General features: G+C 44.1%; 1 protein-coding gene across 5 annotated transcripts in view; it reads right to left on the bottom strand.

Moving 5' to 3' along the window:
- The window catches only part of nap1l4a (nucleosome assembly protein 1-like 4a), a 61,635-nt gene that overhangs the window by 38,749 nt on the left and 5,352 nt on the right, over nt 1–17,534 (bottom strand). For all 5 annotated transcript variants that reach the window (XM_055934942.1, XM_055934943.1, XM_055934939.1 and 2 more), the window contains exons 3-4: nt 10,613–10,685; nt 6,894–7,038 (exon numbers count right to left, since the gene is read on the bottom strand). In XM_055934942.1, the coding sequence (XP_055790917.1) occupies nt 6,894–7,038; nt 10,613–10,685 (218 nt within the window). The remainder of the gene's footprint in view (nt 1–6,893; nt 7,039–10,612; nt 10,686–17,534) is intronic.

Genomic DNA, 17,534 nt, shown 5'->3' with positions numbered 1-17,534 from the left:
CACTCAGAACCGTGCACTAGGCCTATCTATAGGCAATCAAAAGCCGTATCTCGCAATGGAAATCTGTATCTTGCAATGTCTCGCAACTTCAGCAAAGTAGGGCCAATCAATAACTAGGCTAGGACAGTCTACACGCAATAGATCAAAGACTGAGAAAGAACAGGGGTGTGTAATCATTAGGCCAAACATTTGCAAAACAGAAACTAAAAACGAGTTAATTGGACAAAATCCAGTAGGACCCTCCCCATTTCATTGTTTGCTTCCATTTAAGAAACATTTTGTAACAGAATCAGCATAATGAATACGCCCCCAGGCAGTGTTTCCGCTAGCCACTAAATTGAAAAGCCGATAAATAAAAATGGTGGCGGTCAATTGTCCGGTAGAAGAAAAAATTTGAATTGAGAAATAATGAATATTAGCCTATTCATTGATGGAAATACCAGTCAATATAAATACATTTGACTGGTCATGCTTAGTCTACAATTTTTGTGAAATTAAATTAGCACGTGCGTAAGCTACAATATATTAATCTTATTTATCACACCCGTACCAGCATACAGATTCAGATGCAGCAGCAGCTCAAACAGAAAGCAGAATTCATCAGCGCGTCAACACAACACTTTCTAATGAGCTGGAGGCAATATCCACTTTCAAACCTGATCTTTTAGTACGCAAATCAATTACTTAAAAATCATACAAATGTGATTCTGGATTTTTGTTTTAGATTCCGTCTCTCACAGTTGAAGTGTACCTATGATAAAAATTACAGACCTCTAAATGCTTTAAGTAGGAAAACCTGCAAAATCGGCAGTGTATCAAATACTTGTTTTCCCCACTGTACATATGAGATGACTAATGTAGGGTATTTAAACATTTTATTAAGTGGCATTGTTTAAAGTGGCTAGTGATACATTTTCTATATACATTTTTCCATTATTAAAGTGGCTGGAGTTGAGTCAGTATGTTGGCAGCAGCCACTCAATGTTAGTAATGACTGTTTAACAGTCTGATGGCCTTGATAGAAGATGTTTTTCAGTCTCTCGGTCCCTGCTTTGATGCACCTGTACTGACCTCGCCTTCTGGATGATAGTGGGGTGAACAGGCAGTGGCTCGGGTGGTTGTTGTCCTTGATGATCTTTGTGACATCAGGTGGTGTAGGTGTCCTGGAGGGCAGGTCGTTTGCCCCCGGTGATGCGTTGTGCAGACCTCACTACCCTCTGGAGAGCCTTACGGTTATGGGCGGAGCAGCTGCTGTACCAGGCGGTGATACAGCCCGACAGGATGCTCTCGATTGTGCATCTGTAAAAGTTTGTGAGTGCTTTTGGTGACAAGCCGAATTTCTTCAGCCTCCTGAGGTTGAGGAGGCGCTGCTGCGCCTTCTTCCCAACGCTGTCTATGTGGGTGGACCAATTCAGTTTGTCTGTGATGTGTACGCCGAGGAACTTAAAACCATCCACCTTCTCCACTACTCTCCCGTCTATGTGGATCAGGTGGTGCTCCCTCTACTGTTTCCTGAAGTCCACGATCTTCTGTTTTATTGACGTTGTGTGAGGTTATTTTCCTGACACCACACTTCGAGGGCCCTCACCTCCTCCCTGTAGGCCGACTCGTCGTTGTTGGTAATCAAGCCTACCACTGTAGTGTCGTCTGCAAACTTGATGATTGAGTTGGAGGCGTGCATGGCCACGCAGACGTGGGTGAACAGGGAGTACAGGAGAGGGCTCAGAACGCACCCTCGTGGGGCCCCAGTGTTGAGGATCAGCGGGGTGGAGATGTTACCTACCCTCACCACCTGGGGGCGGCCCCTCAGGAAGTCCAGTACCCAGTTGCACAGGGCACAGGGTCTCGAGCTTGATGTTGAGTTTGAGGGTCCTAAATGCTGAGCTGTAGTCGATGAACAGCATTCTCACATAGGTATTCCTCTTGTCCAGATGGGTTAGGGCAGTGTGCAGTGTGGTTGCGATTGCATCGTCTGTGGACCTATTGGGGCAGTAAGCAAATTGGAGTGGGTCTAGGGTGGAGGTGATATGGTCCTTGACTAGTCTCTCAAAGCACTTCATGATGACGGGAGTGAGTGCTATGGGGCGGTAGTCGTTTAGCTCAGTTACCTTAGCTTTCTTGGGAACAGGAACAATGGTGGCCCTCTTGAAGCATGTGGGAACAGCAGACTGGGATAAGGATTGATTGAATATGTCCGTAAACACACCAGCCAGCTGGTCTGCGCATGCTCTGAGGACGCGGGTGGGGATGCCGTCTGGGCCAGCAGGCCTGCGAGGGTTAACATGTTTAAATGTTTTACTCACGTCGGCTGCAGTGAAGGAGAGTCCACAGGTTTTGGTAGCGGGCCGTGTCAGTGGCACTATTGTCCTCAAAGTGAGCAAAGAAATTGTTTAGTCTGTCTGGGAGCAAGACATCCTGGTCCGCGACGGGCCTGGTTTTCTTTTTGTAATCTGTGATTGACTGTGACCCTGCCACATACCTTTTGTCTGAGCCATTGAATTGCAACTCTACTTTGTCTCTATACTGACGCTTAGCATGTTTGATTGCCTTGCGGAGGGAATAGCTACACTGTTTGTATTCGGTCATGTTTCCGGTCACCTTGCCCTGGTTAAAAGCAGTGGTTCGCGCTTTCAGTTTTGCCCGAATGCTGTCACAAATCCATGGTTTCTGGTTTGGGAATGTTTTAATAGTTGCTGTGGGTAACAACATCGCCGATGCACTTGCTAATAAACTCGCTCACCGAATCAGTGTATTCGTCAATGTTGTTTGACGCAGTGCGGAACATATCCCAATCCACGTGATCGAAGCAATCTTGAAGCGTGGAATCAGATTGGGCGGACCAGCGTTGAACAGACCTGAGCGCGGGAGCTTCCTGTTTTAGTCTCTGTCTATAGGCTGGGAGCAACAAAATGGAGTTGGTCAGCTATTCCAAAAGGAGGGCGGGGGAGGGCCATATATGCGTTGCGGAAGTTAGAATAACAATGAACTAGGGTTCTACCAGAACTGGTAGCATTGATATTCTGATAGAATTTAGGGAGTCTTGTTTTCAGATTAGCCTTGTTAAAATCCCCAGCTACAATGAATGCAGCCTCAGGATATGTGGTTTCCAGTTTGAGGCATGTCTTACCTTGTTTCAAAGTAGACCATTAGATTTTTCTACATTTCAAGCTGATATTAACATCACATTGGCTCACACGTTTATGTTCTTTCAAATCATATTCATCTCTACTCCGCCTGTTTGCAATGAACTTGAAACATTGCATCAACTATTCTAGGCCCTCAGTTTCCATAATAGTGAGCTCCGGACAGACATCTGTATTTGCGCAAGGGATAAGAAGTACCCAGGTATTTTAAGACATTCTACTGGATCAGAGAATAAAATACAATTTCCCCTTTCACGCCGAGGATCGGTGGTTATCAAAAGAGAGCGCTGGAAATATTTTACAAATACATTGAGGAACTATTGTCTTTCTCAATGGACGTAAAAAGAAAAGTTGTTTACTTGCTGTTTGAGGTGAAATGTTTTCTTTGAGAAGCTACACAGCTCATTAGGAATGGCGAGTTTAGACAGAAATACTATCAGACATGCCCAAATGGGCACATTTTTACATTTGCGCACAGGCCAGGTAGCCTAGGCCTACTTCTATGCATACACAGGCTCGCGTCTAGGAGCGCTCCAAACAAAAGACAATGAATAAATTAACTCAAATGGAATGAAATAAACCAAAACTTGCTTTTCACAAGTGTAGCATGGCTTTGTCCAATCTGACTATGAGAAGAGTAAACTAATAATCAATTGAATACATTAACAGAAAATAGCATAACCAAACATTGTAGATTATAAACAATAGTTTGTGCCCCCTTGGTTTGTGCTGTGGTGGAGATCTTTGTTGGCTATACTCGGCCTTGTCTCAGGATTATAAATTGGTGGTTGAAGATATCCCTCTAGTGGTGCGGGGGCTGTGCTTTGGCAAAGTGGGTGGGGTTATATCCTTCCTATTTGGCCCTGTCCGGGGGTATCTTCGGATGGGGCCACAGTGTCTCCTGACCCCTCCTGTCTCAGCCTCCAGTATTTATGCTGCAGTAGTTTATGTGTCGGGGGGCTAGGGTCAGTTGGTTATACCTGGAGTACTTCTCCTGTCTTATCCAGTGTCCTGTGTGAATTTAAGTATGCTTTCTCTAATTCTCTCGTTCTCTCTTTCTTTCTCTCTCTGAGAACCTGAGCCCTAGGACCATACGTCAGGACTACCGGGCATGACGACTCCCTGCTGCCCCCAGTCCGCCTGGCCTTGCTGCTATTCCAGTTTCAACAGTTCTGCCTGCGGTTACGGAACCCCTACCTGTCCCAGACCTGCTGTTTTCAACTCTTAATGATCGGCTATGAAAAGCCAACAGATTTATTCCTGATTATTATTTGACCATGCTTGTCATTTATGAACATTTTGAAAACCTTGGCTCTCTAATTTTCTCCTTCTCTCTTTCTTTCTCTCGGAGGACCTGAGCCCTGGGACCATACGTCAGGACTGCCGGGCGTGGTGGCTCCTTGCTGTCCCAAGTCCGCCTGGCCTTGCTGCTGTTCTGCCTGCGGTTATGAAACCGCCACCTGTCCCAGACCTGTTGTTTTTCAACTCTTAATGATCGGCTATGAAAAGCCAACTGAATATTATTCATGATTATTATTTGACCATGCTTGTCACTTATGAACATTTTTGAACATCTTGGCATAGTTCTGTTATAATCTCCACCCGGCACAGCCAGAAGAGGACTGGCCACCCCTCATAGCCTGGTTCCTCTCTAGGTTTCTTCCTAGGTTTTGGCCTTTCTAGGGAGTTTTTCCTAGCCACCGTGCTTCCACACCTGCATTCTAGCTGTTTGGGGTTTTAGGCTGGGTCTCTGTACAGCACTTCGAGATATTAGCTGATGTACGAAGGGCTATATAAAATAAACTTGATTGATTGATTGAGATTAAGGGTAAATGTACTACTGGTGATATTAGTGCCTTCAGAAAGTATTCAGTTCTTGACCTTTTCCACGTTTTGTTACGTTTAAACCTTATTCTAAAATTGATTCAATTGCTTCCTGCCCCTCATTAACCTACACACAATACCCCATGATGACAAAGCAAAAACAGGATATACATTTTTGCTCATTTATTATATATATTTTTTAAATCACTTACATTTTTCAGCATTTACTCAGGACTTTGTTGAAGCACCTTTGGCAGTGATTACAGCATCGAGTCTTCTTGGGTATGATGCTACAAGCTTGGCACACCTGTATTTGGGGAGTTTCTCCCATTCTGCTCTGCAGAGCCTCGCAAGCTCTGTCAGGTAGAAAGGGGAGCGTCGCTGCACAGCTATTTTCAGGTCTCCAGAGATGTTCGAATGGGTTCAAGATCATGCTCTGGCTGGGCACTCAAGGACATTCAGAGACTTGTCCCCAAGCCACTCCTGCGTAGTCTTGGCTGTGTGCTTAGGGTCGTTGTTCTGTTGGAAGGTGAACCGTCGCCACAGTGAGGTCCTGAGCGCTCTGGAGCAGGTTTTCATCAAGGGTCTCTACTTTGCACAGTTCATATTTTCTTAGATCTTGACTAGTCTTCCAGTCCCTGCCGCTGAAAAACATCCCCACAGCATGATGCTGCCACCACCATGCTTCACCGTAGGGATGGTGCCAGGTTTCCTCCAGATGGGACGCTTGGCATTCAGGCCCAAGAGTTTAATCTTGCTATCATCAGATCAGAGAAACTTGTTTCTCATGGTCAGAGTCCTTTGGTGCCTTTTGTAAACTCCAAGCGGGATGTCATGTGCCTTTTACTGAGGAGTGGCTTCCATCTGGCCACTCTACCATAAAGGCTTGATTGGTGGAGTGCTGCAGAGATGAATGTCCTTATGGAAGGTTCTCCCATCAACACAGAGGAACTCTGACAGAGTAACCATCGGGTTATTGGTCACCTTCTCCCCCGATTGCTCAGTTTGGCGGAGCAGCCAGCTGTAGGAAGAGTCTTGGTGGTTCCAAACATCTTCCGTTTGAGAATGATGGAGGCCACTGTGTTCTTGAGGACCTTCAATGCTGTAGAAATATGTTGGTACCCTTCCCCAGATCTGTGCCTCGACCTAATCCTGTCTTGGAGCTCTACAGACAATTCCTTCTACCTCATGGCTTGGTTTTTGCTCTGACATGCACTGTCAACTGTGGGACCTTTTATAGACAGGTGTGTGCCTTTCCAAATCAAGTCCAATGAATTGAATTTACCACAGGTGGACTCCAATCAAGTTGTAGAAACATGTCAAGGATGATCAATGGAACCATGATGCACTTGAGCTCAATTTCAAGTCTCATTGCAAAGGGTCACAATAAAAAGGTCTGTTTATTAGTAATACATTTGCAAAAGTGTAAAAAAAAAAAAAATGGTTTTTGCTTTGTCATTATGGGGTATTGTGTAGATTACTGAGTTTATTTATATATATATATATATATTTTTTTAATATAAGGATGTAACGTAACAAAATGTGGACAGAGTCAAGGGCTCTGAATACTTTCAGAAGGCATTTTACGTAAATGGTAGCTTCAACTTCATTTGGTCGCTTTAAATTATAACCTGTTGTCCGATGAGCACCTGTCTTCATACTTGATGCCAAAGCAGCGCTCCCTCTTTTTTGCATCGAGTAGTGAGTCACTGTTGGAAGTATTTCACCTCTTTCCCTTCCGGTGGGGCGTCATTATTTAAAAGTGGTTTCCGGTCCTTAGTCTGTACAAATTGTTAAGAAATTCCTAGTATATGTCCGTCATTTGCTTTCAGTAATCCTGTTATTAGCTCAGTGCCCAGGAGAGGAAAGGACACAAGAAGAGGAACCCACAAAGGTAGCACCTGTAGTAGTGGGGTGTGACTGTACCTTGTCGAAGAGGGGCTGGTAGAGGCCAGCGTACTTCCTCTCCAGCTCATGGACTTCCTCATAGAACTTTGCTTCTATGTTGGCACATTGCACCTGTAGCTTCTTCAGGGCGTAGACTCGCCTCTTCACAGCCTTGGGGAGCAGGCTGGGGAAGAGCGGGAGAGGCATTATCATGCACACTCATCACAAAATGGTAAATCCATGTAGCAAAGTGCACACATAAGGAGAAAGGACAGATTGAGTGAATATACAACATCCCAGAACCCAGAGCCATGCATGTCTAAAATAAAGTATAGTAGCATATATCTATGAGGGCAATTCTGTGGGAAAGTCAATCGGAGCATGGAAAATAAAGTTTGTCATTTGCAAATGGGGCTCAGTCTCTCAGAGAAGAAAATTGGTTGTAAGTCCTCAGAATATACATTTGACTTGGCGGTACAAATCAAAAGCTATGCATGAAGCCTCTTTAGTCATAAGATTCCTACCTAGTCAGATATTTAGGAGACCTCATGAGCTGTCCCAACCAGTTAAACGTTACATTTATTTAACTAGGCAAGTCAGTTAAGAACAAATTCTTATTTACAATGACGGCCTCCCTGGCCAAACCCGGACGACGCTGGGCCAATTGTGCGCCACCCTATGGGACTCCCAATCGCAGCCTGTTGTGATACAGCCTCGATTCGAACCAGGGACTGTAGTAACGCCTCCTGCATTGAGATGGTGCCTTGGCCCGCTGCACCACTCAGAAGCCCATTAGCCGGTAATAGCCGGCTTTTGTCTGATATTTGCATAATTAAGTGCAGTTAAATTTGGAGTGTACAGGATATTTGTTATACATCTTCTCACATCCGTACAGCATACAGATAGAGCCTTTGAGTGGAAAATCTGTCACACAGCACAAGAGCTGCTGCTGGAACAAGACAACTGGGAACTCTGAAAAATATGGAGGTAAAATCATTACATATTCAGGTTGATAAGACGGAGCTCTAGAAAGAGGCCCCGAGTTGGAATTCCGAGTTGACTACCATTCAAAACTATTTTTCACCAGTCGGAGCTCCCCCCCCCCCCCAGTTCCCAGTTGTCTTGAACTCACAAGTCATAAGTCTGAGATTTCCGAGTTGCCAGTTCAGTTGTTTTCAACACGGCGTCAAACAGCAACGGAAGGCAGGCGTCATACAACGCTTTACAATGAGATGGAGGCAGTACGCATTTACCAAAACACATACCTCATTGTTTGAAACCTGAACGTTTTAATACGAGGCATGTCTTACCTTGCTTCCAAGCAGCCTATTAGATCACTCTTCTAAACTTCTAATCTACATTTTCATCTATCACATGAAACTGCTCACGTGTGCAGTGATATTTTGACAATGGTGGTTTCCCGCTAATAGCATAATGGAGCGAAGATTCACAAGTAGCCTACTGCCTTGTGCACATTGCTGCGCGTATAATGTATAGAAATAATGGTTTGTCAACGTTAAGCTAAACGTTCTCATCTGCTGCACCAAACTCATTGCTTTTTAAATGTACTTTTTTAGTTTGTAGCCTAGGCCTACTGGTTGTATAAATTTGGGATCTATCGTCCCGCAACTGTCCCAGAGTGTTTGGAATAGGTCATTTCTTTCGACAAGATGGAAAAATAGAACTTTTAAACTTTTCTACTACTCGTCTTGTTGGCTGAGGAAAAGTAAATGTGGACAATTATTCCAATGTTCAGGGTGCACATCAGCTTTCGGTAAGGACTGGACATCATTGTAATCTCGACTTGCATGTTCTGTTAATATGAATGACCATATTCAAAATGTGATCTGTCATTCTGAGCACTGTGGGTGGACGCCCTAAACAGGTTACATACCCAATGCATACGGGACCAGTAAATTTCTAAAATGTCTGGTCAATTAAACGTTACATTAGCTGGCTAGTCAGTTCAAATAATGACCATACACAAGTATGTGGACACCCTTTGAAATTAGTGGATTTGGCCATTTCACCCACATCTGTTGCTGACCAGCGTAAACAATCGAGCACACAGCCATGTAATCTCCATAGACAAACATTGGCAGTGGAATGTCCTCACTGAAGAGCTCAGTGACTTTCAACATGGAACCATCATAGGATGCCACCTTTCCAACAATTCAGTTCGTCAAAATTCTGCCCTGCTACAAAGTGGAAAAATCTAGCAGCAACAACGGCTCAGCTGCAGAGTGGTAAGCCACACAAGTTCCCAGAACGGGACCGCAACAATCACTAGAGTTCCAAACTGCCTCTGGAAGCAACGTCAGCACAATAAGTTTTCGTCGGGAGCTTCATGAAATGGGTTCCGATAGCCGAGCAGCCACACACAAGCCCAAGATTACCATGCACAACTCAAAGCGTTGGCTGGTGTGGTGTAAAGTTCGCCGCCATTGGACTACGGAGCAGTGGAAACACGTTCTCTGGAGTGATGAATCATGCTTCACCATCTAGCAGTCCAACGGACAAATGTGGATTTGGAACCTGCCCCAATGCATAGTGACAACTGTAAAGTTTGGTGGAGGAGTGTAAAGTTCCAGTGAAGGGAAATCTTAACACTACAGCATACATTCTAAACGATTCTGTGCTTCCAACTTCGTGACAACAGCGTGAAGAAGGTCCTGTTTCAGCAATGCTCCCGTGCACAAAGCGAGGTCCAAACAGAAATGATTTACGGTTATGGGCGGAGCAGACAAGATCGGTGTGGAAGCACTTGACTGGCCTGCAAAGCCCTGACCTCAACCCCATTGACGAATTGGAACGCCGACTACGAGCAAGGTCAATATCAGTGCCCGACCACACTAATGCTCGTGGCTGAATGGAAGCAAGTCCCCGGCAATGTTCCAACACCTAGTGGAAAGTCATCCCAGATGCGTGGAGGCTGTTAAAGAAGCAAAGGTGGGACCAACGCCATATTAATGCCCATGGTTTTGGAATGGGATGTTCAACGAGCAAATGTCCTAGGGTTGCACAATTCTGGAAACTTTCAATAAACTCCCCGGGTTTCCCAAAATCCCGGTTGGAGGTTTTCCCCAAAATCAGAAGGGAATAAACAGGAAATCCACAATTCACCAAACAGGATTTATGGAAAACCAGGGAATTTGTTGAAAGTTTCCAGAATTTTTGCAACCCTAGTTGTAGCCTCTCACTTCACCTTTAATTATGTCATTTTAATTTCATCTTCCATCGATTAGATCTCTTAACTTGCTCCGTCCAGCGGAGCACCAATTGCAACTGCCTCTCCACAGCGAGCACATTGAAAGGATCAGAAAGCATGCCTTTTTTTTGGCTAACTTTTCCAGATCATCAATAGTGCCCTTATGTTTAGATTTCTAAGACATTCTCAGGTTTATAGGCCTATCACATCAAAATAAATCATGGATTTTATTGTGATGGTGTAGGATATATTAAATGGATTTATTCAATTTCCTAAAATGTAGAAGTTCCAAAGCCGCGCAGCAGCAGCTTGTACGCGTAGAAGCGCAGTGATAAACACCTTTGTTAATTAACGGTCAATTAGTGACACCGGCTGACAAAATTTCATGACCTCCACAGCCCTAGGCACACCCCTACTATAGACACACATCAAAAGGTTAGTTTCTTTTTGGTTAGTCCATTACGCAAGACATGAAAACATTTATTTTGCGTGAAATCGTAACATCCATAGTGCTGGAATCGCCCATAAAAGATCTGTGACCAGTGCTCACCTCTCCATGTTGTGGAGGCTGTCCTGTCTGTCCAACAGTCCTCCTGGGATCTGCATGCCATGGTCTCCCTTACCTGTCAATCAAACCAGAGCACACACACCGACTCACACTTGAGCACTACTACTCACCAATTCATTGTGTGAACCACATTCCAATCTGCAAATTTACACTGAATCTAAATTGTATTTCCATGATTCCTCATGCCCATCTCCTCCTCCAATGTGCTTTGAGAAGGAGGCAAGGAGGTCAGGGGTGCTGCAACTATATGAAGAAATGTAATCATAACCTGTGAGCCAGAGAATATTTTCAGGACCACAGCGAGTGATCGCAACCAAGCGCAAGAGAAACCACTGTCTTTAGCAACATGGCTGTGGAGAGCGCCACTGGGCTGCGCCCAACCCCCCCACCAGAGTTCTTAATGAGCAGATTCTACAGATAATTGTTTATTCTCCTACCTTGGCAAACACTACATTGATCTGTCACAAGACGCAGGCCTTCTAATTGTCCCTAGAATTTCTAAGCAAACAGCTGGAGGCAGGGCTTTCTCCTATAGAGCTCCATTTTTATGGAATGGTCTGCCTACCCATGTGAGAGACGCAGACTGGGTCTCAACCTTTAAGTCTTTACTGAAGACTCATCTCTTCAGTTCAGTAGGTCATATGATTGAGTGTAGTCTGGCCTAGGGGTGTGAAGGTGAACGGAAAGGCACTGGAGGAACGAACCACCCTTGCTGTCTCTGCCTGGCCGGTTCCCCTCTCTCCACAGGGATTCTCTGCCTCTAACCCTATTACAGGGGCTAAGTCACTGGCGGTCTTCCATGCCGTCCCTAGAAGGGGTGCGTCACTAGAGTGGGTTGAGTCACTGACGTGATCTTCCTGTCTGGGTTGGCGCCCCCCCCCCTTGGGGTGTGCTGTGGCAGAGATCTTTGTGGGCTATACTTGGTGGTTGAAGATATCCCTCTAGTGGTGTGGGGGCTGTGCTTTGGCAAAGTGGGTGGGGTTATATCCTGCCCGTTTGGCCCTGTCCGGGGGTATCGGATGGGGCCACAGTGTCTCCTAACCCCTCCTGTCTCAGCCTCCAGTATTTATGCCGCAGTACTTTATGTGTCGGGGGGCTAGGGTCGGTCTTATATCTGGAGTACTTCTCCTGTGTGAATATAAGTATGCTCTCTAATTCTCTTTCATTCTCTCAGAGGACCTGAGCCCTGCCTCAGGACTACCTTGCATGAAAACTCCTTGCTGTCCCCAGTCCACCTGGCCGTGCTGCTGCTCCAGTTTCAACTGTTCTGCCTGCGGCTATGGAACCCTGACCTGTTCACCGGACGTGCTACCTGTCCAAGACCTGCTGTTTTCAACTCTCTGGAGACAGCAGGAGCGGTAGAGATACTCTTAATGATCAGCTATGAAAAGCCAACTGACATTTACTACTGAGGTGCTGACTTGTTGCACCTTCAACAACTACTGTGATTATTATTATTATTCGACCCTGCTGGTCACCTATGAACATCTTGGCCATGTTCTGTTATAATCTCCACCCGGCACAGCCAGAAGAGGACTGGCCACCCCTCATAGCCTGGTTCCTCTCTAGGTTCTGGCCTTTCTAGGGAGTTTTTCCTAGCCACCGTGCTTCTACACCGGCATTGCTTGCCGTTTGGGGTTTTAGGCTGGGTTTCTGTACAACAATTGAGATCAGCTGATGTAAGAAGGGCTTTATAAATTTGATTTGATCTGTATTATTACTAATCCCCTTCCCCCAAAGTTTAGATTTGTAAAACAATAGGAAATAAAACCCGATTTAATTTCAAACGCAAGTACTGTGTTGGGCCTCCTGATTATACGCCACAAATTACTGCCGAAACCCAGGAGGGAGGGATTCCTCAATGGAAAAATGACAAGGGATAATGAAGATTATATTGTAAACGTGGAGTTCAGAAACGATGGCCGAGCAACTTGCACGAAGAAATACGGATTCGGGGAACGACAAGGACGGCCACCCAAGTCATAGACTGTACTCTCTGCTACAGCACGGCATGCGCTACCGGCACGCCAAGTCTAGATCCAAAAGGCTCCTTAACAGCTTCTACACCAAAGCCACAAGACTGCTGAACAGTTAATTAAAATGGCCACCCGGACTATTTGCATTGACACGCCCCCACCCTTGTTTTTACACTGCTGCTACTCACTGTTCATCTATGCAAGGTCACTTTACCCCTACCTACATGTACAAATTACCTCGACTAACCTGTATCCCAACACATTGACTAAGCACCGGTACCCCGTTTATATAGCCTCATCATTGTTATTTTATTGTGTTACTTTGTTTATTTTTGACTTCAGTAAATATTTTCCAAACTCTATATTCTTAAAACTGCATCGTTCTTTAAGGGCTTGTAAGTAAGAATTTCACGGGAAAATCTAAACCGGTTGTATTCGGCTCATGTCAAATAAAATTTGATTTAATTTGAAATCAAACTCCATAGTCTAGACTCAATGGGAGTTGACGAGACCACTTAAAGTAACTTACAATGCCAAATACTAAGAACAATGATCACAGAAGAGATCAGGTTAGAGTTCACTCATTCACAAGATTATGACAATGTTCTCAGTGAAGAAAGATCATGAGGTTCCTGCAGAAAGAGGCTGAGAGAGAACGGCTAATCTGACAGACAAAAGTAGGAGACGGTCCCAAGACAGAGATAAGAAATGTGGGACAGTACATGGGAGAACATTAGAGAGAAAGCCCAACACATTGACAGCAATGTTTCACAGACGTGCGATGGATAGTCACAATTAGAGGTTGCCCGATTAATCGGAATGGCCGATTAATTAGTTAGTAAATTATAACAATCGGTAATCTGCATTTTTGGACACCGATTATGGCCTATTACATTGCACTCCACGAGGAGACTGCGTGGCAGGCTGACTACCTGTTATGCGAGTGCAGCAAGGAGCCAAGCTAAGGTTCTAGCTAGCATTAAACTTCTCATAAAAACAATCAATCTTAACAATCACTAGTTAACTACACGTTTGATGATATTACTAGTTCATCTAGATTGTCCTGCATTGCATATAATCGATGCAGTGCCTGTTAATGTATAATTGAATCACAGCCTATTTCCCCAAACGGGTGATTTAACAAGCGCATTCGCAAAAAAAAGCACTGTCGTTGCACCAATGTTTACCTAACCATCAATGCCTTTCTTAAAATCAATACACAAATAAATATTTTTAAACATGCATATTTAGTTAATATTGCCTGCTAACATGAATTTCTTTTAACTAGGGAAATTGTGTCGCTTCTCTTGCGTTCTGTGCAACAGAGGAGTCAGGGTTTATGCAGCAGTCTGGGCCGCCTGGCTCGTTGCGAACTGTGTGAAGACCATTTCTTCCTAACAAAGACAGCCACCTTCGCCAAATGGAGGATGATTTAACAAAAGCACATTTGCGGGAAAAAAAACACAATAGTTGCACGAATGTACCTAACCATAAACATCAATGCCTTAAAATCAACACAGAAGTATATATTTTTTGCCTGCATACTAGGCAAATTGTCACTTCTCTTGCGTTCATTGCACGCAGAGTCAGGGTATATGCAACAGTTTGGGCCACCTGGCCCGTTGCAAACTAAATTGCCAGAATTTTACATAATTATGACATAACATTGAAAGTTGTGCAATGTAACAGCAATATTTAGACTTAAGGATGCCACCCGTTAGATAAAATACGGAACGGTTCCGTATTTCACTGAAAGAATAAACATTTTGTTTTCGAAATGATAGTTTCCGGATTTTACCATACATTCTTCTCTGCAGATCCTCTCAAGCTATGTGAGGTTGGATGGGGAGCATTGTTGCACAGCTATTTTCAGGTCTCTCCAGAGGTGTTTGATCGGGTTCAAGTCTGGGCTCTGGCTGGGCCACTCAAGGACATTCAGAGACTTAAGCCAGTCCTGCATTGTCTTGGCTGTGTGCTTAGGGTCTTTGTCCTGTTGGAAGGTGAACCTTCGCCCCAGTCTGAGGTCCTGAGAGCTCTGGAGCAGGTTTTCATCAAGGCCCTCCCTGTACTTAACTCCATCTTTGCCTCAATCCTGACACGTCTCCCAGTCCCTGCCTCTGAAAAACATCCCCAAAGCAGGTTTCCTCCAGACGTGATACATGTTCAAGCTCGGTTTTATCAGGTTCTTTTGGCAAACTTCAAGTGGGCTGTCATGTAGATTTTACTGAGGAATAGGTAAGGTTTGGCCACTCTACCAAAAAGGCCTGTTTGTTGGAGTGCTGCAGAGATGGTTGTCCTTCTGGAAGGTTCTCCCATCTCCACAGAGGAACTCCAGAGCTCTGTCAGAGTGACCATTGGATTCTTGGTCACTTTCCTGACCAAAGCCCTTCTCCCCCGATTACTCAGTTTGGCCGGGCGGCCAGCTCTAGGAAGAGTCTTGGTGGTTCCAAACTTCTTCCATTTAAGAATGGAGGCCACTGTGTCCTTGGGGACCTTCAATGGTGCAGACATTTTTTTGGTACCCTTCCCCAGATCTGTGCATTGACACAACCCTGTCTCAGAGCTCTAAGGACAATTCCTTCGACCTCATGCCTTGGTTTTTGCTCTGACATGCACGGTCAACTGTGCAACCTTATATAAACAGGTGTGCGCCTTTCCAAATCATGTCCAATCAACTTACCACAGGTGGACTCCAATCAAGTTGCAGAAACATCAAGGATGATCAATGGAAACAGGATGCACCTGAACTTAATTTTGAGTCTCATTGTCTGAATAATTAATATTTTTATATTTGTTATTTATTCACAAAAATGTTTTAAAAAACTATTTTCGCTATGTCATTGTGTGTAGTTTGCTGAGGATTATTTAAATAAATAAAAAATCTATTTTAGAACAAGCCTGTAACGTATCAAAATGTGGGAAAAGTAATGGGGTCTGAATGCACTGTATACCATGTGTAGAATGCATGGAAGACACCACTGAACAATTCTACACTCAGCCAATGAGTACCCAGATATGCCACGGAGAGCACATCAGATGCTGTAGTTTCTATTTCACCAGGTAACAGTGAAGGTAGCACGGTTTTACTGCAAACAGATAGGCATTTCTATAAAACAGTGTCAAGTAGCCAAGTGTTTACTAGATTGGAGCAGCCAAAGCAGTTTTATAAGCAAAGACATTGCACAAGCACTTAACTTATCTATAGTAGGAGAGGAAGTGTTGAATTTGCATACATTTGGCTCAGTTACGTGCAAGAATATAACCAGCATTAGAGTAAGGGTCCCTCGCTAGCTCACATGAAAGATGTGTGTTCTCAAAAGCACGGCAACTAATCAGTTTCCTCTGTTCCAAAAATACTGAATCTTAGGAGTCGATTCAGTATTTTTGGAACAGAGGAGACTGATTAGTTGCCACAGCAGGAGTCTGTCACTCAGAAACAGGAGTAGACACCAGGAGTCAATGTGCAAAGAATCTAGAAGTCAGTTACTTCGGAGTTCACTCTCCACCACTACGTCATCGTTAACAGTTGAAAAATGGCAGAGAAAGGCAAGCGACAGCAGTGAAGTCCTGTAAGCAACACATTGAAGAGTTACAAGAGAAGGAAATGCAAACTTTGCAAGGTGGAATTGAAGTACAGAAATGGTAGTACAGGTGCAATGCTTCACCATCTGAGCAGCGCAGTTGTATTGTGAATTAACATGTTTTTTAAAGATGTTTTTCTTAGACCTCGACCAAACCGGAGCCGCACGTGCGTATTTTGTCTATACCCACCAGACGCATTCATGACACGCAGGTTAAAATGCAAAAAAACAACTATATTGAGACAAAAAAAGCATTCATGGACATTTAGCTAGCTTGCTGTTGCTAGCTAATTCATAATTTGAGAAACATTGGGTAAATTTACCTGAAATGCATAAGGTAATTTTTTTTGCTGGATCTTTGTAGAATTTTGAGTCATACAAAATCGTATTTTCTCTAATATAACAATTAATCCAGAAATGAAAGGGGAAACCTAGTACGATTTTAGTTTTGTTTTCTCTCTTCATTCATCTTCTGTGGATTTTATTTGGCAACCAACTTTAAGGTGCATTACCACCACCAACTGGGGACCTCATTCAATTAGTATTCTTGTTAAAACCAATGAGTAGATGGGAGAGGCGGGACTTGCAGCGTGTTAAACGGAGAAACCTGTTGAAGTACACGAGCAGTTTGGATGAAACGATTGAATAACACTTGATTGTGTACATTTATTTTGCAACCGTTTAACCCCCTAGAGTCGATTGACACACTGGGAATCTAAGTAAGATAACAACAAATCCCTATCAAAATCTGTCAGTTTCAACTAGAGAAATATTAAACTTTTATTTAACTAGGCAAGTCAGTTAAGAACAACTTCTAATTTACAATGACAGCCTACCCCAGCCAAACCCAGACGATGCTGGGCCAATTGTGCGCCACCCTATGGGACTCCCAATCAAGGATTTTTTAGCATTGGATGTGTCTCAATCCACTGCATCCGCCAATGTTTCACTTCCGCATCTGCAGTGAAAGATGGCAAAGCTAAAGCCGTGTTTGTCAGACCCTGAAAATCTGTCTTCTCAAAGACGTCTGTAGCGTCCAAATTGTTTGACTATGATCCCTCTATTGAAAGATGACACTCAAGAACACTATGGTGTTCTCCCTTTTGTTCTACGACACCCACAAGTGTCAGGAGACTCGTCTGAAGTCGGTACCACTGAGATGCCAAATTTTTTGGTAGCGTCCAAACCGTTCGGGCTACAAATTAATGGGACCCCACGAAGGTGGTCTTCATTATGCACTACAACCCCCACAAGTGTCATGTGACTGGTCTGAAGGTAACCCGTTTTTAAAAAACAAAATGTAAGAATGAAGAAAGTTTTGGGACTACCCCAAAAAAGGGCTTAAAT

The sequence above is a fragment of the Salvelinus fontinalis genome, chromosome 9, assembly GCF_029448725.1.
Source record: "Salvelinus fontinalis isolate EN_2023a chromosome 9, ASM2944872v1, whole genome shotgun sequence".
Lineage (NCBI taxonomy): Eukaryota > Metazoa > Chordata > Actinopteri > Salmoniformes > Salmonidae > Salvelinus > Salvelinus fontinalis.
This window is presented reverse-complemented; position numbering and strand designations above follow the sequence as displayed.